This window comes from Etheostoma spectabile, chromosome 8, assembly GCF_008692095.1.
Source record: "Etheostoma spectabile isolate EspeVRDwgs_2016 chromosome 8, UIUC_Espe_1.0, whole genome shotgun sequence".
Taxonomy (NCBI): Eukaryota; Metazoa; Chordata; class Actinopteri; order Perciformes; family Percidae; genus Etheostoma; species Etheostoma spectabile.
Window position 1 is genome coordinate 20,091,512 of NC_045740.1, and position 20,726 is coordinate 20,112,237.

The following is a 20,726-nucleotide window of genomic DNA, read 5'->3' on the forward strand; positions in this document are numbered from 1 at the left end:
TAGCTGGAAGGCTCCTCTTGCGAGGACCTCGCCTGAAGGATTATACAGAATTTTGGAAATGTTTAAAATATTTTACCGATGTAATTACCCAGTAATCGCATTTAAATAGAACTGGTGGATTTTATTTGAGCAAATGTTATCAAAGCGTGTTTATAGAATTTATCCTTTTTAAATTTCAAACCGGCACGAGCCCAACTCCTCCTATCTAATTTTCCGAATGTATCATGGCGGCGCAGATGGCGGTAAATTCGGGTATGAACTATATTTAATTCATTAAGTAGCTTACCTGTGTTAATTCCGAGCAGTTACTATGAAATGGTATTTCAAAGATAAGCAAACCCATAGTTGCTTTTTAGCGCTAGTGTTTTCGCATGTCATGTTTTGAGCACATGGTAAAAGATCACTGAAATTCAGACTCAAGCTGCTAGGCTAACTTAGCCTAGCCTGAAAGTAAACGTAAGGTTAGCTAGCTAGCTAATGTTGGTTAAACAATTGTTCGGTGCGGTGGGAAAACACGTTTACACCTAACATTATCAAGTGTTTACATTAGAACTAATGCTATACGTGCTATGTTACTTCTGTGACGCAACTCTTGTCAACAGGTCAGCAGGCGAGTTTACTTATCCGGCAACAACATTTAGCTAAACTAGCTAAGTGACTTGGAACAAGCAATGACATATTTGCCCTCACTGCCTGGCATTCGTAACGTTACTACTCGGTTTCTGCTATTGGTCCACGCAAAATAAAATAAGACAAGGCGTCTTGTCTTGTCTAACATTTAAGGTCCAGACTTAAACTGACCTCTGGTTAATAAAGTTACTCCTGTGTGTGAAATAAGTAAGTCGTTTACTGGTGACCGTGAGATTTGTAAAGACCTGGTTGATGTTCCTTAGTGACAGCTAGGCAACCTAGGGGTTTGATACAATAATAAATAAATACCCAGTATAATTGAATAATTGGGCTTAAGCTACAATAACAAACGTTAAAGGTAAACCATCTAGGCTATTGAAAACTAATATCATTAATGTAATATTATGGGAATTTCACTGGTACTATTTACTGTCATTCACATGTTCATCTTTCAACAGTCTTTATAAGTCTGTATGGTGTTTATACTTAAGCATACTATCTGTACTAGTTATTACTTAGTGTTGCAGTCTGAAAGAGGTTTACTGTGTCAACAACATCACGAAACTGTCACTGCCCAACATCCTGTCCTGTCAGTTATCAGGTATTAAAGATACTATTTATTGCACAAACAATTATTCGCTTTAACATTAAAAATGTTTTTTTTATTTTTTTATTGTCATAATACAATTTGACTCCAAGTATGAGTGCAGGATTCAGCAGTCATGAAATATATATACGCAAAGGGCGAGGTACCAATGACAAGTATGGTTATAGGAAACTAGCACAATAGGAGTGGGGGAAACTGTTTTGTTTATGTGTGATGATACAAGACCTTTTTACCCATTTACCTACCCAGGAGCCAGTCTGTGGGGGCCGCTGAAGGAGTTGTGGGAGACAGTGGATGGGGCGGTGTTGAGGAGACAGCCAGAGAGTGTCCATCTGCTGGACCTGCAGCTGAAGAAACACAAGCCACACTTTCTCTCACTCTATAAGAACCCGGTGAGATGCTGTGCAAACACAAACACATAATTAGTTAAGTAGGATCCCTACTAACTGCAACAGGGCTGCAGCTCTTTTTTTCGTGGGGTCCAAATTTGTAATCACATGTAAGTTGATGTGAATGTTCCAGTAGTATTCTTCCTGTGCATCCTGCAATCTTCCTTGGTGCAGGCAGTCTCATTTTGATATACAGTGTGTCTTGAGACTCTCATGATGGTCTTTTCTTCATTTGCAGCCAAAGAGTGCAGAGCAGCGAGAGAAGGTGCGTAAAGCCAGCACAGAAGGCATCGCCATCCAAGGTCAGCAGGGGGCCCGGCTCCTTCCAGAGCAGCTCCTCTCAGAGGCCTTCATCCTCAGCGATTTGTTTGATATTGGAGAGTTAGCAGCTTTGGAGCTCCTGTTAGCAGGTAAAGTGGACATGATAAAAGACGTGACTTGTAAGCGTATAAAATAAGTTAGGTAGTAAATTTGTTGAGCGTGTATTATGTGGTATTTTAGATTCAGCACTCAGAAAAGTTTACAGTGGCGATTTTGTTTAAGGTTTGTCCTGATCAAATCCATGATTTGGAGACAAAGCCTTGCATGACTTTCAGTAGTAAAGACATTGATGTTTCACACAATGGATTCTCTGTACATGTTTATCTGTCTCCAGGTGAGCAACAGCAGCCCCATTTTCCAGGTCTGACACGAGGTCTAGTAGCTGTGCTGCTCTACTGGGATGGAAAGCTTTGTTTGGCAAACTCCCTGCGCACACTCATCCAGTCACGCCATGGAAAGACCTTCACCCTGGACCTGAGGTGATAATGCTATAAACAAGTAGTACATTCAAGCAAGGAAAGGTTGTGTTAACAGTTTACATGATGAGCATGTGATTGTCCTGTTGTTTTTGAATATCCTATTTTCTTTTTATTAACCAATATTGTTGTTTGTTTTCTCATTCAGTGGAGAGCTGGTGGCTTTGACAACACGTTTTACAGATGAACTTATGAACCATGGTCTGACCAAACGCCTCCTCACCTTGGTGTCAGAGATAAATGTGACACGTGAGTTTGAACGACTGCAGAAGGAGCGTGGCCTGGGCAACGAGAAGCACAGGAAAGAGGTGAGAGCAAATCTTTTGAAACCGAGATGGTAATCTTTGCAATATATTCATTATCCATCATACTGTACTTAGGTAGTGCAAAGCCAGTAATTAGCTTTCTATTGTAACTTAAAAAGAAGCATAGTGTAGAAAATATAAGGCGCGGAATACAAACAACATTTAACTTCCCCTCTTGTCCCCAGGTCTCTGACCTCATTAAAGAAAGCCGACAGGCCCTGGCAGACAGCCTGTTTTCATGGACCTGCCAATCACCTCTGTCTAAAGATGACACCCTGGCTCTTATTGGCCACCTGGAGACAGTGACAGCTCAAGCTGATGGCTCATTGGATAGTGTGAACCTGGCTCTGGTCATGGCACTACTCTACTGCTTGGATGTCAGCTTTGTAGAACAGGGGACAGAAGATAGAGAAGGTGAGAACATGTTAAATGCATATAATGTAAATAATTTTAACTCTGATTGAAGTTGTTGGTTAAATCCACTAAAACGTACTACTTGTAGCTATTGTTCATCACCAATCATTTTCCTATTGGTCACCAGGCTGAGGAGAGTGGCCTTACCCATTGTCCTTGCCTCAACACTTCTTCACTCTGTCAGCTGGCCAGCTCTCTCTGTTGCGGCGCTATTCAGCGTCAACAGAAATTGCTGTTAGTTTCATTGTTTTTCTTCTACAACTAGTGATGGATTGTCTTTGTTCCTATTCTAGATCTGATCCAGGCACTGCCAATGCTGACTGAGAGGCAGTATGTGTCTGCAGTGCACAGCCGTCTGATGGACGGCCAGCCGTGGAAGCTTACAGGTCTGCAGGCTGTGTGTCGACTCGCATGGGCTCTGTCTCTGAGGGTCCTTTCTCAGCTACCACAAGGATGTGGTAAGGCCTTCTTTTCTTTTTGAGATTATTTTGTCAGGCATTTTAGGCCTTTATTTCCATAGGACAGATGAAGACATGAAAGGGGAGAGAGGGGAAATGACATGCAGCAAGGGGCCGCTGGTCAGAGTCAAACCCGCGGCCGCTACATTGAGGAGTAAACCTCTAGATATGTGCGCCTGCTCCACCAACCGAGCTAACCCGGCCACAAGGCCCTTTTTTCTTGAACATGCATCAAATATGCCTTATAGCAGTTTGAAGAAAACCATTTGATGTAACATGAGGTCTCAAAGATAGTAGTCATTTAATTGTAGTATATTACTTATATAAGTGTGTGTGTGTGTGTGTGTGTGTGTGTGTGTGTGTGTGTGTGTGCGCGCTGTGCAGCCCTGGTTGAGTTCACGGAGGCAGACGAGGCTCTAGCTGACCAGGCTCTACTGGGAGATGTCTTCCTGTTTATGAAGGAGGGCATCCTGGGATGTGAGAGTTTTTCCCAGGAAGAGTTTTACATCCGCCGCCTCCATTCACTCATCACAGACTTCCTGGCCCTCATGCCAATGAAGGTGAGAGATGCCACAAGTGTCCAGTACCAATGTTTATACTTAAGTAAGAGGTTGACTTGTATGGATGTCATGTTGTAGTGTCAGCTTGTCTCTCATTAGTTATCAGGCTGTAGGTTTGTTATTTTGCATACTGGTTAAATATATAATTAAAAAATTTTTTTTACTGTAGGTGAAACAGCTTCGAAACCGCGCTGATGAGGATGCCCGTGTGGTGCACATGTCCCTACAGATGGACAGCGAGCTTCCATCATCGTTACGCAAGGACTTAGACCACCTCATGATCCTCGTCAGTATTTTTTACAAACACATACACACATGCACATATCAGCTAACATCACCTTTTACATTTCACTATATTTCACATACTGATTGCAGTAGTAAAATAAGCTTCAATTTCTAGATGAGCAACTTCAAAAGCTAAATTGTGGTGGGGGAAATGCTGCAGTGGCCTTACAGTTGTAATAATGTTGGTTACTGCTTTGACTTTCCAGATCGGGGAGTTTTACAGTAAAGACTCCTTTGGGCTGGAGTTGGGTCTGGAGTTCTGGTGTCCCACAGAGTCTCTCCAACACACCTCCCTGCAGGGATCCTACCTGGGCATGGCACTGCAAAGGCCTCCACATAAACAGGTAAGAGCAGCATTTCGTGGAACCTGGTTGCACAAAAATTCAATTTCTCCTCACACCAAGAATTATTGTAGGTGAGAGAGTAGTAATGAAAGGTAATAAAATATGTTGAATTTGGATCACTTGGGTTTTGGCTGTCATGAGAGAAGCTGGTTTTGCAAACCATGTGTTTTCTTTCTGTTGAAAGTTTAAAAAAAAAAAATCTTTTCGTGTGCTTGTTGCAGGTGGTTTTGTCCAAGTTTGTACGTCAGATGGGAGACCTCCTGCCCGCCACCCTCTATATCCCCTACCTCCGAATGCTGAAAGGGCTTGCCAATGGTCCTCAGTGTGCCCACTACTCCTTCAGCCTACTTAAAACCAACGGAGCTACACACAGTAAGAGCAGTATTGGATTGGGAGTTTCTGCCATTACAGTAGTGACTATTTTTGTATTATGTGGCTGTTCAGTAGTAAATGTGAAAAACAAATATAAAGACTTTCAAATTCTAATTAATTTAGCTTTAAATTTAGTTGATATGAACATCAGACTCTGAAGCTTTGCTTAAGTTTAATATTAATTTTATGTATGCAGGTGACAACATTCAGGGAGTTTCAGGCAGCCCGGTGTCTTGGGAACATTTTTTTCACTCCCTTATGCTCTACCATGAGAACCTGCGACGAGACTTTCCAAATCCAGATGCAGCACACTACCGCCACCCGCCATTAAGGGGCATCACTCAGAGAGAGCTGGAAGGACTCACCTCATTTTTGCAGTTGCTCACAACCATCATTACATGGGTATGGAACAACATTCACTAGAAGGATGGGCATATTTGGTTATCTGCTCATATTACTTGGAGAATAAAACAACTTTGAATTCCTTATATACTAGAGCTGGGCAATACGTAGCAAATAAAATATCACAATATCTTTGACCAAATACATCAATATCAATATTGCATCAATATTGTAGAGTTGACTATTGGCCCTTCACAAAATATTTACACAATGACATTTTGTTTTCAGTTAAGTGGCTATAATGACTAAGTGGTCTGGTAAGTTAAGAAAATTACATCACTTTACTGTAACGTAGCCTTTAAAACCAGGAAGATACAACACTATCATATAACAATATAAAAAATGTAAGACTACATCTAGCCCCATATATAGATATTGATATAATATTGATATATTGCCCAGCCCTATTTTTTTATACACACACACACACACACTCATGGTGTCTTTGAAAACTCTTACTTTCATGTTGCTGAGATTGTTTGTGATGTGTTCTTTCCTCCCTAGAGTGAAAATGCTCGGCTGGCGTTGTGTGAGCATCCCCAGTGGACCCCAGTTGTAGTGATGTTAGGGTTGCTACAGTGCAGCATTCCTCCCATCCTAAAGGCTGAACTCCTGCACTGCCTGGCAGCCTTTGGGAAGTCACCAGAGATCGCTGCTTCACTCTGGCAGTCACTGGAATATACACAGGTTGGCCTTCATAAATTAGTAGAACAATTTTAGTGGATGGATGGATGGATGGATGGATGGAATTTTAATTGATGATTTTATCAGAAGGAGAGTGCCATTTGTTATATAAAGTATTTAAAATAACAAACAAAAAAATGTTGTTTGATATCTATATAATGTTCAGTATTGAGTCTGAAGTGTTCTTTTTTTGCCAATAATACTAGACTAACAAAAAATTGAAACTTTAAATTTGGTATCAGTCCCATTATTTGAGTGGCTGTCAGATTCTTTTCAAACTGTAGGTGTATTCTTTTATCTTTCTCTAAAATACTTTATTTTTGAGGTGTTATGAAATTGTTTTGCAGTTTGCTGTGTTGTCAGATATTTTTCTATCAGTTTTAACTTATTTTTTTACCACAGATCCTTCAGACAGTGCGAGCCCCGGGACAGAGGCAGGCAGCTGGAATTGAGGTGAGTCTTTAGTGGTTAGTGATTGTGATGTTGGATGCTCACTACCCAACCCAATTTGAGGGAATATTTTGAATTATTCTGTCACTCTCAACTTCAAGATAGGTAATTTATATGGTTCATTAGTTGGTACAGACAGCAATTAGACTACTGAGGGCTGCCAGGATCATTTTTAATTTGCGTTATGGTAACTTTTGTTGACGCCCAAAGGAAATATGTTTTAAGACCCAAATGTGTTGTGATGCATAATGCAGACAAAAATTGAGACAGTTCTCATCTTTAAATGCTGCTGTTGTTAAAGTAGCATTTCCTATTCAGCATAAAGATAGAGACTAAAAATGTACTTTAATCTCTCATCAGTTTCAAAACCTTCCTGTTCAAAAGTTATGCAACCTTTAAGAAGTTGTATAAGAATTTTCCTTGGCAGAAATACAATTCTCTCTTTATTCTGTCTTTATCAGGTTTAATCAAGTTCCTATCTTATATTGGCTGGACATTTAGGTGGCCAACTTTGTCAACATTATATTTTGACTCTCAGGTGGAGCTGAGTGAGATCGAGTCAAGCTGCGAGGAGTATCCCCTGACACGAGGCTTCTGTCATCTGATCAGCACACTGGTCGAGAGCAGCCTGCCCATTAATTTAGGGGCAGGACTACGCGTACCAGGCTTTCAGCCTTACCTAAACTTCTTGCGTGACTCAGTGTTCCTCCCCTTCCCCACCAGAGCATATCGCCGTCCAGCTGAGAAGGTAATATGCTGTGTAATGCTCTCCCAGTGTCCTATAAGGTGAAGACATGCATCTGCGGCATGCATGTATGCTCTGTGAGCTACACATACATCTGTTCATTTGCTTTCCTTGTTTCCCATGTTTGCTGTCTCTCAGTGGGAGGTTGCTGATGCTGTCCTGGAGGTGTTCCACAAGCTGCTGCGGGACTACGAGCCCCAGCCGTCAGATTTTGTCCAGGAGATGGTGGAGCTGCAGGGGGAGCAGGTCACAACTCATAAGCCCCCAGGCCACAGCATCATGTTCCACCTGCTTAACGACTCGCCAATGCTGGCGCTCTGCCTCAGCCTGCTGGAGGAGGGTGTACGCCAGTTGGACACCTATGCACCTTTCCCTGGTGAGAGAACGTATGCAGCTGCTGTCAGAGATAGAGAGATTTTGTGTGCGTTCTGACAATATGCTCTGTTACTCTACCCCTACAGGTAAGAAGCTCTTGGAGTCGGCGGTGCTGCACTGCCTGTGCCTGCTGGACTTGGCTCTTCAGAAGGAGGTGGTGTTCATGGACCTCCTCAGGGAGAGCCAGGCCTCCATGCTGGTTTCCCCATTGGAGCAGCTCCTGCAGGGGGTCAGTCCTCAAACTCGAAGGGCAGATCACATTGTCAATATTGCCAGGTACGGGCATCTAGGTTTTAAAGAGCCCCTATTATGCTCCTTTTTGGCATCATATTTGTACTCTTGGGGTCTCCTAGAATAGTTTTACATGCTTTAATGTTAAAAAAATACTATATTTCTCATACTGCCCATTGCTTCAGTGCCTCCACCTAAAACGCTCAGTTTGAGTTCTTGGTCTGACTTCCTGAAAAGCCCAGTCTGTTCTGATTGGTCAGCTGGGCTGGCTGTGCTCCCTCAGTAGGGCAATGGACAGCACTTTTAAAAAACTGGGATGGCTTTCTCAATCAGTGACATTATTGAGAAATTTCGGTTGAGAAAAAGTGCTGTCTTTATACATCTGATACATACACAAACACTACATAACACACTAAAAGACAAGAAAAAGCAAAATATCGCAATAATACCCAAACTGTGGTATTGACCCCATGGGTATGTTTTTTGTTGAGTCTGTTCTCAAATAAAATGTTTATGTATCTCTTCATGCTTTACTAGTTAGTGGAGTTGACATGTTATTAAACCTCTTCAGAAGTCATAGTAGGTCATATTTAAGAAAAAAAAACTACTCTTTAAAAATGTAAAGTTTGTTTAGAATGAGTAGAAGTTAATAGTGTTTGTCCCTTGCAGGTATCTGTACCACAGCAGCTCTAACCCAGAGGCTGCCTTCCAGAGTGCCAAAATCCTGCGTCGTATCGCCAACTACCCCAACATTCAGACTAGGCTGGTGGGAGATTTTACACATGACCAGGTACTGTATATGTAAAAGTTTCAACTCTTAACAAAAGAAAAAATACTTTTTCTCCAAAGAGTCAAGTTATTTTGCAAAATGTTAAGTGGTAAGCAAAAGAAAATGTTTGCAAGAAAACCAAAATACTGTTTAATATATTTTCATTTACATATTTCAATTAGATAGAATAAATCCCGGATGCCATTCTACTTTGTCAGTGATCTTCACTGCGGTCATGTGGGAATCTTTTGTTTTTATTGAAATTGAGAACAATTTCTGTCTCTGTCCCTAAGTCTGTGAGTGACAAGCTTATGGCAGGCTTTGTGGAGTGCCTTGACAGTGAAGAGGCCGAGGAAGGAACAGAAAATGGAGATGGTGAGAGAGACGTCGTGTTGACTGTAACATTTTTCATAAGTCTAAAATCTGTACCATCTTTGGTTGAAATCCTGCTGTTTTCGTATTGTTAAATCTACCTACTTCATAATCCCCCAAACTTCCAGACTCTCACCCACAAAAGAAGGTTGCAAGAATCCGGCATGAAACCCAGATCCATATGCTGAACTTACTCATCACCTCCTTGGAGCTCAAGACGCCAAATCTAGCCCTGTACCTTTTGGGCTATGAAGTAAAGAAAACTGTGTCGTCCACCAACCTCCAGGACCCAGGTCAGACCACAGCTTTTTCATTTTGGTGGCTGTTGTTGTTTTAGCAATGTTTGTGGTCTTCTGGTTTGGATGGAACGGGATGAGATGACCTGAGTTATCTTTCAGTTGACGATGCATTTGTGTGTTACAGGTGTGTTGGGATGCCCACGGAGTTGCCTGCACGCCATACTGAGTCTGCTGCAGAGAGGCACTGAGAAGAGATCAGGACCGGTACTCACACAGCAGGCCCCACACCTGGCTGAGCTCTGCTACCAGGTAGTTTTTATCCTCTACTCCAAATGCACCTTCATTTTTGCCTTTTATGCCAAGCCGGTTGAATGTATATATGTTTTGGTGTGGGCTGATTGACTGATTAATCCATTTTTTTTTGTCTCTCTCAGGTGATCTACCAGCTGTGTGCCTGCCCAGATACATCAGGACCCACCATGCGCTATTTAAGGACCAGCCAGGACTTCCTGTTCTCTCATCTGCAGCACCTACCCTTCATCCTGCCTAGTGAGTTAAGGATCCCGGCCGATCTCCTTGGTCCTAAAATATATATTCAGCAATAGTGACGTGATTAATTGAAAAACAATAAGCAAAGAGAAAGAAACTGGGGGAAAATGAAATTCATAACATTAATAGAAATTAGTGGTTGTTCGTATTCCTTCTGAAAGAAAATAATGGATGTAAAATTGTGTTGCAGAGATATTCTTGTAAAAAACAAAGCCAGGAAATGGAAGCAATGATACAATATGAATGGGTGTGTTATAGAAAATTCAATAAACATGTTTTCTTTTCATTGCTTCGATTCTACTTTCTGCTGTCTTCAGGTAACCAGATAGCAGCCCTCTCCCAGATGTCTTGGCTCATGAAAACGGCTGCCATTGAGCTGAGGGTGACCTCACTGAACCGCCAGCGTTCACATACACAACGCCTTGTCAGCCTCCTGTTGGATGACCAGCCACACACTCAACATACAGGTATATCTGTTGTCAAGTGTTTTCACAGGCCACATTAACATTTATACACACTTTCTGGCCTTTTTCATATTTATTGGTTTAAAAGATCTTAAAATTTCAATTGGCCAAAGTCTGGCGATACTATGATACATATACAATAAATAATAAAGTAATGATCACTCTCATTTAAACTTCCAATCACCATGACCACTCAACAAAGCTCATAAATGAACCTAAGAACCTCCTAACTTTTCTTTTTTTAGGTGATGGGGAATCGGGAATGGAGGAAGAAACCAGATCAGTCAGCGGCTTCCTGCATTTTGACACAGTTTCTAAAGGTTTGTACCACCTGAGTACAAGGCTTCCCACAGTAGTCAGTGTTTCCGGTGTTACGCATTGGTTGGGTACACACCGATTACATTTAATTCCCACTGACCCCACTGCTGTTAATGTAGTTAATTTTTGTGTATCAGCGCTCAGGTTTATCAAATAAAATTAACTCAGTATTTGTAAAATACTAAGCATGTTATCAATACTCGGACAACGGTGTCTGCTCTGCACAGCAGCAGCAGCAGAGTCGCAATATTTTGGAATTTGTGGATATCTGATAATGTTAATGACGTAATCCGTAAACTCCGGTGGCCGCTTTGCAACTAGATCACTGTGCCGCAGCAGTAGATGATTGGCCAGAGAGGCCTGAGCTCAAAGTAAGAACTCTCCAGATATTGAGTGTCATCTATGAATATCTTTTTACTGTAAAATGTCCGGTCTAGTCACTAACACCGGTGGGGAAACTTCCACACCGTGGCATGCCTACTGAATATACAATATATATTTAAATCAAATATCAATGGCAAAATACAGTTAACATTTAAGGACTCTTCACACACTTGAATATTTTGATTAATTAATTCAAACTGTCATTCAAGGCTCTTGTTCTTTTAAAATGTTGCCAGATTGGTTCTGACTTTTAATCTCATCTTGTCCTTGTTTGATGTGATCAGTGCGCAGGAAGTTGCTGAGTGTGCTGGACGCCATTGATTTCAGTCAGGATATGCCTGAGCTGCTGCAGCTGGACTTCTTTGAGCGTGCTCAGATAGAGCAGGTGATCTCCAACTGTGAGCATGTCAATGAGCAAGGACACACTGTGTGCAACGTTAAGGTGGGTTTCCAGATCACCGCTTACTCATCTCGGTTGTGTTTACATTATGTGTTTAGTCATCATGTGTAATATATTTTTCTTTTCTTTTTTTAACAGTTGCTGCATAGAGTCCTGGTCGCTGAGGTGAATGCACTGCAGGGAATGGCAGCCATTGGACAGAGGCCACTGTTAATGGAGGTGAGTGTACAACAACTAATGGGACTTAATGTTTGTGTAATTTACCAACATGTTGTAAATGACTCCCAACGCTGTGCTTAAAAACCCTCTGAGAGTCTTGGAGAGATGAAAGCAGGGGCTTAAAAGGCGTTTACATCTTTGTCCCTGGGTGTGTTCTTCAAGGAGGTGAACTCCATCCTGCAGCAGGTGGTGGAACGCAACCGTGTCCGTAGGAGTTTGAGTGCAAAGCGACATGCGCTGCGGTCTTGGAGGAGCCTGGTGGAGACGCTGCTGACCACCTGCCCTGCTGATCTCATACCCGCTGACGACAGGCAGCTCATCATCAGAGACCTGCTGCTCGACTTGCACGATAAGGTCAGTGAGGATGTTTGTCACGTGGAAGGTGAAATAAATGTAGCAATGATATCAATGCACTGAAGGGGCATTTTAACTTTATTTTGGATGCAGTCATTTATGAAAAGGTTTGGTTATGTACAATTTTAATGCTGATGCTTTTTAGTGCTTTACACGTGTATTGAATCAATCTGTGTAGAGAAAACCTGAAACACTGCTAACGAGTTTCTTTAAGAGCTGACAAAACTAATTGTAAATGTCACTGTGCATTGCCCAGGTGTTATCTGAGGATGCAGCAGGAGAACTGATGCCCATTGTTGCTGGGGCAGTCTTCACTTTGACAGCCCACCTCAGCCAATCAGTCCTGGCTGAGCAGCAGCAGGGGGCGGGATTAGAAGCATCCTCTGGTTTTGCCTCTATCGCCAACTCCGCCCTGCACCTGATTCTCCGCAAGCTGCTGGACTTCATCCTTTGCACTGGTACGTGATGACATAAACCTACAATATCTGACATGGGATATGTTGCTAGGATAAACCTTGGTCAGGTTACGTTTTAAAATGTTGTCTTTTACACTTTAAGGAGGTGGATACCAGCGTCTGCGTGCTCACTTGTATGGCTCCCTGCTGTACTACCTTCAGATTGCCCAGAAACCTGAAGAACCAGATACTCTGCAGACAGGTACAACACAGAAACATTAATACAGACTTTCTAGAAAACATATTTACAATATTTCAAGCGTGATGTGGAAATATAATGTTATTAAGTCAAGAGGGCAATGTACACATGTTGTCTGGTCATCTAAGAAAATCTCCCTCTCCATCCCTCCAGCAGGGAAGGCAATGTGGGAACGTCTCACAGCCCCCGAAGATGGTTTCTCCAAACTGCAGAGAGAGAATCTCGCTATCATTGAGAGCTATGGCAGAGCTCTTATGGAAGTGGTGTGTCGGGATGCCTGTGATGGCCATGAAATCAGCAGGGTAAGAGCCCATCCTTGCATATCATACAACAATATGACTTACTCTGCCTTTTTTAGCCTCATACTGACATGATGGTAACATTGTGTCATCAGGTTTCAAAAAATTTGTAAAATAAAGTTATTTAAAATAAACCTGCATATGGCATTGCAAAACTCAAAGTTTAAATAGTTGAGATAAATGCCTCTTTGTTTTTGACTACCAACCAGTTCTTGTTTGATCATCCTTGTCTCCTCTTCCTGTCTGTCAGATGTTGGCTCTGGCGGTGCTGGACCGGATCTTGTCCATAGACCGTCAGAATCAGTGGCTGGTTTACTTATGCAACAGTGGCTACCTGCGGTCACTAGTGGAGAGCCTGAGACAGGATGATGCCGCCCTGCAGAGCCTGCTAACACCTCAGCCACCCCTCCTCAAACCACTCTACATCTATGAGAGCAAGATGGTGAGGAGATGTGCACTTATTCAGACACAGTATGTTTAGCATTGTAAATGGACCTGTAACCTTTGTCTAAAGCCTCTGTACGTAGAGGATTATGAAGGCGGTATTTCCTCTAGAATTCTTTTCAGCTGCGCGGGGGGGATGAAAACAGCGTGTAGTTTTTCTTTTTAGCATCTCACTTCACACTTTCAGGCACTATGACCACTACAGAAACATTGTGCCAAAATATTAACAATAATGTTGTTGTCACCAGGCTTATCTGCTAATGTTTGCTGTTACCTTGAAACCATCCAGCAACTAGACTGTATCGTGGGGAGGTTACCTGAGATTTAACGTCACCACTCATTTTACACACAGTTTAACAACAAAACAAAACGCTGAGTGAACATTACTAGCTACGTTTTTCATGTTGGTTTTGAGGGGTAGGCCTATGCACCCCCACTAACCTGGAAAACGGTTTTAAAACAGTAGCTAACATTAATACAGCACTTCCTGCAGCGGGGAGGCAGAAGGACCGCAGCGTTCGCTAACGTTAACTTCTTGTTTTATATGGGCTCTGATAAAATGTAAATCATCAATTCAGTGTCCACAATGCTATTTCCAATAAACTGTAGCTGTCACATTTCACGGGACCCGCTTGAGTGCGGATTTCATGTTGCATCTTTCATTGCCGTTTGTCACTTTGCCTAAGATTGAGTGACAATTACTCGCCCTGTTGTTTACTTGCTTGACATGACTTTGTGAGTGAAGTCCTGTCACTGTTCCAGTTGCTCGGGGAGAGAGAGCAGATGACAATTTGCTTGAGTTCACTAGAGCGAACGGCTCTGCAGAGTTGTGTAATAACAACTTTATGACTTTTCCTAAACAGCTGAAGGAACGGCGGTGCGTAGTACACATAGCAAAAACCCTGTTGTGCGTCTGCCCTATACTATGGTGGCAGAAATTTTACCGCTCAACATAGAGGAATCACTGAAGGTACAAACTCTGTTCTGTTTTTTTTTTTTCTAGGCTCTGTTGACTCGTGTGGCTAAGACAGGTCAGGGAGCTTCGGAGCTGCTGCGCTGTGGGCTGGTTGCACAGCTGATAGAGTGCCAGGTGTTTGACATGGTACCTGACAGCGATGCACACAGGTAGGGGTGTGGAAAAAGAGGGTAGAGTAACTTCCAAGTGTGTTTTATATATTATATTGTTTATATAGTTATAGTTTTTTTTTATATATAACTATGGGATGTTATTAACAATTTGTTTTCAAATAATTGGTTGTTTTGGATAAAATGCCTGCCACTGCCAGAAGAAGTACATTTCCTACATTTTAGACCTGCGCCTTCTCAATTGACTAATTTTACCAAATTAGTGTAAGACTTAAAAACTACATGTTGGTACAGGATGGTAATTCATCTCTAAAGCAGAACAATTAAAAGCTTTCAAGTTAAAAAGGCAAGTAGTTTTAATTTTAAATTTAGCATATTGCCTTTATTCCAATACATTTAACTGACACTCTCTCGTGGCCCCCTTAAGGTGTCTATTAATAGTATTACTTAAGTGTGTGTCTGTACCCTTGTGGTCTACAGGGTGATGCGGGACCCATCCGGCTTCATCCCCAGCCCTATGGACAGGTACAGGCAGATTCTCTTACCGACCCTAAGGCTCTTTCAGGTGATCCTGACCTCTACCACCGTGAACCACCAGCAGGGTGCGGCACAGGTAAGCACACAATTATAGAGATCGCAAAGTGAGCTCAAGGAGCTTACTTGCCAAAATGGATGAAATAAGGCAGTTTACTGCAAGGTCAAAACCTGCAGTGATTGCTGCGACGGAAAAAGTGGTTGGAGAGCCCAATTGAGGATAGGTACTGTAAGTCGAACTGCCAGGCTTCTACTGGTACCGGCAAGACCGCAATAGGAACGTAGTAGGGGTATGTCTCTTTATTAGAACTGAGTTATCATTTATCCCATGCCCAGAATTACGGACGGAGACACTAGAAGCTGCCTGGGTAGAAATTGGACTGCCTAAAACAAAGCCCATTGTTGTAGGCATGTGTTAATTTTTCAGAGCAATCACTATTTCAGGAAGTATAGGAAGTCAAATATACAAGCTGATTTTGATAAATATGTGTATAACCAAAACCAAGCAAGTTATCATATACAGAAGGCTAATGCTGGCTACTATGCTGAAACTGTGACAGAGAATATTCAACAACCAAAGAAATTATGGAAAATCCACATCCTTACCAAAATGTAAGAGAGTGGCTAATAGACTGTCGTTGCACTTAGGGAAATCTGACTGCATTCTGTTTGGCCCCAGACGTACGCTACAAAAGGCACCTGCACTAAAAGACACATGTAACAAAAATGGAATTGAAGCAAAGGATATTGTTACATTATATATAGGTATTACACTGGACCAGACACTGTCAGGATATTCCTTTAGAGAAATTACTGAACAAGAATGCCTGCAAATTTGAATTCTTGTACAGTAATAAATGGCAGTTTGACACCAAATTAAAAAACTCCTTGTCTCAGCACTCATTCAGTGCCGGTTTTGACTACGCGTGCTCAGCATGGTACAGTGATGATGAAAATGAAAAATCAGATGCAGGTTATGCAAAACAAGAAAATCCTTTTTTTTTTATACAGGAATTATTTTATGGAATAGTCTTCCTCTTAATGTTAAATGGCAGAAAAAAAGGCATTTAAAGTTAGGTTCTACTTGTGGAATAAAAGAGATAATTAGGGAAAAGAGACTCTAGACCTGGGACCGGGTAACTTATTGCTTTGTAGCTCATGGTGTTTTAGCTGGTGCTTTTGATGTGTAGTTGAAAGGGCTGTATGTGTTGTAGGGTTGCACGATATTGACAGAATGTGATATTGCGATATTAATATTAATTTCTATATTTTTAAATATGTAAAATTACAAAAGTTACAGAAAAACGCATCAAAATTGATTCATAAAAAATTAACACAAGGTTTATTTCAACTGACTGTCATTGGACTGGTCCAACATGAATAAATAAATAACGACCTTGTCTACAGAACAGGACATGTTTTACTGGTTTGACAATATAAAATAAATAAATAAATAAAGAGAAAAGGACATGTTTTACTGCTTGGACAGTATGAAATAAATAAATAAAGAGAACAGGACATGTTTTACTGCTTGGACAGTATGAAATAAATAAAGAGAACAGGACATGTTTTACTGCTTGGACAGTATGAAAATAAATAAAGAGAACAGGACATGTTTTACTGCTTGGACAGTATACATATTTATAGAACAGGACACACCTTTTCTTTCTCTTCTGATTTGTACCATTTTGTTGACTATTTGACTTATTATTGACTATTTCTTGACTTACATGGTCACTGTTGAAATATACACACGCGTGGTACGTCACGTGGTCTGTCACGCAGTGGGCCCGTGCGATGACGTGTACTGACGTGCAAGTGGCACGGTAACTGGCCATTGAAACACGATCATTACAGCATTTCAAGCGAGCTCTAAATCAAACACAACTAAGTCACACAGCCAACAGACGGGAGTAATATTAACAAAATATTGCATACTAATTGCAACACTTTCGATATACTGCATATTGCGATAACGATACTGAGTCGATAAATCTTGCACCCCTAATGTGTTGTACGTCCTGTTCTCTTCCATCAGGGATCATGTTGGAAAAAAGTGTTTACCGCTTTTACATGTTATCTCTTAGATCCTTTTGTCTTTCTATATCCATAAATAAATCAAACCAAGACAACTTTTAACCTTTTTTTATTTTTATTTTATTTTTTTTCCCTTGAAAATCCCCAAAAGTCACGCTGTTGTGTGTCTATACTGATTCTGTAGACCTAGTTGGGATTGATGCTCATCTAAAAATGAGTGTGTCTTGGACAACTTTTTGTGTTTGTACTGTATCTGCGTGCCATACAAATATTTATAGACATTCCATTTACATCCTAACTCTGTGTCTGTGTGTGTCTGTGTGCGTGCGTAGGTTCTCCAGTGGCTGATAGTGCATGCCGACACCATTCAGTCCCTGTTGCGCTGTCAGGAGCTCAGTATGGGAGCATTGCAGGAGCTCTCTTTGCTCACTGGCATCATCAGTAAGACCGCTCTGCCAGGTACATTAATAAGCAATTCTTCTCTTCTAATGCACTTTGCTTTCTATTATATTTTCCCTTTTTCATTGTGCAAACCTAATATACTTATCAGACTGCATTAATGGTGTTCTGGTACTGCTTGGTCTCTCAGGGGCCCTTGAAACGGGTGGGGAGGTCAACAGTGCGGCTATAATGGAGTTCCAGGGTCACATCAACAGATTACAGGTTAGACAGCTGCCATTGTTTTTATATGGTATAGTATATATGTGTTTTGCTGTATCCCTGACAATGCATATGCATTTCAATGTTAGTAATACATCTCTTCTTTTTTAGCGTCTCTGTCTGTCCTTGCTTAGCCGTCTGGCAGGGAGCGAGCAGGAGAGGTTGCTAAAGCAGGCTGAGGTTTCTGCACCTGGAGACTCAGCAGAAAGACGAGAGGAGATGGAGGTGGCTATGCAACAGGTCTGACAACAAGCATTTTATTAATGAAGTAGTAAGAGATTCATGGTGAAGGGTTGTTGTGCCCGCGACTACATGGTGGTGATGAGCATGTCTCCTTGAAATGTCAGAAGTGACTTCCTAGTTTTGAAGTTACCAAGTTCACAGTTTACATATTTCAACAGTATAATAAACAGTGGGGGTAAAGGAATGAAAAATGGCACTGAACCAATGAGAATGGATTCTTGTTTCCACATAGTAATGATTATTCATCAATGATTATTCATCAATGTTATCAATGGATTGTCAGTGACCTGAGAGATGCTGTCCTCTGTACCCAGGTGCGTGCTAACATCATGGAGTACTGCCAGACACTGCTGCTGCAGAGCTCAGCCCAGGCCCAGTTCAGCATCTGCCTCTTCAGCCCGTCAGGCAGCGAGCCAGCTGGCAGGGACGGAGGACGCACAGGTCAGGGATATTCTGCCCGTACTTAAGACAAGGAAAAGGGATGACTCATGGCACTGTATACTGTGAACAAGGAATCCTATTGTATATTTTGTTTGCCATTGTAATGTCCTTTTCTGTGACTAATAGCTGTTAGATCAGTCTAGAAATCCAGACTCCATCCAGGCTCTTTATCTTTTGCCAAAAGCCTTTTATTTTCAGCAGCACTTATCCACTTTTAAAAGTATGACACTGAACCGCGGCTCTTATTTTTTAAGATCTGTCATCCACTCTGCCATCAATGGCTTACTCCCGGGCCCCCAGCCTGGGTCTGGTCCTGTACCTGCTGAAGAACAGTGCCGCAGATTTCTTCCGGTTCCACCAGAGTCACAGACAAAGCTTGGGCAAACTGCAGAGCCTGGATCAGCTGCCTCCTGAGGAGCTCAAGGAGGTAATGATGGACCAACACACCGATTCACTCTGTCTCACACTCACCACACTACTGTACCATTTGAGCAAACTATCCCCCCCCCCCCCTTGTAAGGTAAATTGTGAGGTAAAAAACAAAAGGTGAATGAAAAGTAACAATTCTTTATTAGATGCGTCTTTTTGGACTCCACATGCATTGTCTTTAGTTCTGACCACATACATCTTCTCTGTAGTTGTGCCAAGGCCTGGTGTCAGGCCCAGGAGGGGTGGAGAAAATCTCATCAGTCCAGAGGAGCTTGCTGGCCAAGAGGCGACTGGTCCAGCTTATCAACAACAGAGCCAAGCTGCTGGCCCTGTGCTCCTGTATCCTTTGGTGCCTTACAGGCACGAGTGTATTGATAGCACAACAGCGTTAGACTAATGGACATTTTCCGACCACTTTTCAGCACAGCAGAATTAAAAATCAACTCGCATTTAGCCCATTATTGTACATTTATCTTTGGTAGTTTCCTCCTGTAAGTTGGAATAAAGCCATGTAGAAATGCCACATTACCAATTTGCTGTGAAATGCCTTGACCTGCCTCTTTCTCAGATGTTATCGAGACATGTTTGTTTGTGTTGTGGCGCCACCTGGAGTACTACCTGTTGCATTGTACTCCCACCGACCCCAAGGACTCCCTGATGCCTGGAGCCAGTTTGTATAGATCTCGCCTCACAGACGGTGAGCCATGTACATTTAAAGCAGGCCTGACATCACTTGCAGATACATAACGTTGTTAGTAACACTCCACTGCGTGGTTTTAGCTTGATTGCAATCATTTAATTTAAACATTCATGTTCTTCAGACTCGTTTGGCGGGTTGCAGGCAAGTGGAGGGCGTTGCCTCGGCCTATCCCGAGTCAGCCAGCAAGACCTAGACCTGGTAAGAAATGGCACACGGGGGCATGAGCGTAATGTCTGTTCTGTCAAACCTTAATGTTGTGCATCTGTTTGCATTACTACCTACATTAGTCCTGATCCCTTCTGTTTGTGTGACTGCAGCTGAAGAGTGACATGGCTGCAGGTTTCGGAGAGGCTCTGCAGAGGAAGCTGCTGGAGGTGGAGGGTTTGTACAGCCAGGTCCGCTCCCGCTACACCTTCATCCAGGCCCTGGTTCGCAGGATCCGTGGCCTGCTCCGACAGCCCAAAAGCTGAGACGCACAAATACACAAATTCAAAGACTGTCCAAGACCCAAAATCTCAGCTTGAAATTGACTCAAACCGTCTGCCAAGCGACATTGGAAAAACTACCAAGGATTTGAACTTTCTGTCAGTTTGCTTTTTCTGACTTCACTTGTTTTTTCTGATCTGTTGCAGATCTTCTCTTGACTATTGTGTGATGTTGCACGTGGTGCATTCAGAGTGACCCAATACTAATTATGTTTGAGTAGCACTGTGCAAGGACCGTTTCTCAAAGTGAGAAAAAATAACTTGCAAAACACAAATTTGTACTCCTTAAGAAGATTTGATATTCATTCTTTGGTCTGATTTCTCTCTTTTTTTATGAAAATAAAATGTTTCTAAATCTGTTAAATACTTGTGTTAATCGTGTTCTCTCCCAACATGCACTCAGGTGAGTATACAGTGTACATGAATAGAAAGGTTCCTTCTGTTTACGTTTTACAGAAGCTACAGATGTCTGCTTATTTAGAGTTTCCCTTTTCACATACATTTTTAAAGTGTTAACCACTTCTGACAAACAACTATGTATGTAACTTATGTCTGGGGTGACTAAAAAGAAATGGGTACACTTTGTAGAAGTAGCATC

The 20,726-nt window shown here is 41.9% G+C and overlaps 1 protein-coding gene across 2 annotated transcripts; it reads left to right on the top strand.

The window, feature by feature from the left end:
• Positions 1-150: 150 nt before the first annotated feature.
• On the top strand, positions 151-20,492 carry nup205 (nucleoporin 205). 2 transcript variants are annotated; one of them, XM_032522886.1, is made up of 43 exons: positions 151-252; positions 1,487-1,629; positions 1,865-2,036; positions 2,282-2,426; positions 2,572-2,731; positions 2,914-3,142; positions 3,436-3,600; positions 3,985-4,160; positions 4,330-4,446; positions 4,652-4,789; positions 5,011-5,161; positions 5,358-5,563; positions 6,068-6,250; positions 6,650-6,700; positions 7,236-7,445; positions 7,581-7,818; positions 7,904-8,093; positions 8,718-8,838; positions 9,111-9,192; positions 9,318-9,482; positions 9,613-9,737; positions 9,863-9,977; positions 10,295-10,444; positions 10,687-10,761; positions 11,428-11,585; positions 11,682-11,762; positions 11,925-12,116; positions 12,373-12,574; positions 12,675-12,773; positions 12,924-13,072; positions 13,320-13,511; positions 14,517-14,638; positions 15,080-15,212; positions 17,503-17,629; positions 17,760-17,833; positions 17,942-18,070; positions 18,388-18,514; positions 18,769-18,941; positions 19,153-19,282; positions 19,512-19,640; positions 19,765-19,841; positions 19,961-20,222; positions 20,259-20,492. In XM_032522886.1, exons 1-42 carry the CDS (start codon positions 225-227, stop codon positions 20,111-20,113), a joined length of 5,982 nt encoding a protein of 1,993 aa, XP_032378777.1. In that variant the 5' UTR covers positions 151-224; the 3' UTR covers positions 20,114-20,222; positions 20,259-20,492. The 2 variants fall into 2 exon arrangements, with proteins under 2 accessions (XP_032378777.1, XP_032378778.1); XM_032522887.1 differs by having other exon boundaries at positions 12,927-13,072.
• The last annotated feature ends 234 nt before the right edge of the window (positions 20,493-20,726 follow it).

Coding starts and splice junctions, on each gene's coding strand:
- nup205 (XM_032522886.1), top strand. CDS start 225: ATGGCGGCGCAGATGGCGGTAAATTCGG. Junction 8,839..9,110: donor GAGATTTTACACATGACCAG/GTACTGTATATG, acceptor TCTGTCCCTAAG/TCTGTGAGTGACAAGCTTAT. Junction 12,117..12,372: donor TGCTCGACTTGCACGATAAG/GTCAGTGAGGAT, acceptor TGCATTGCCCAG/GTGTTATCTGAGGATGCAGC.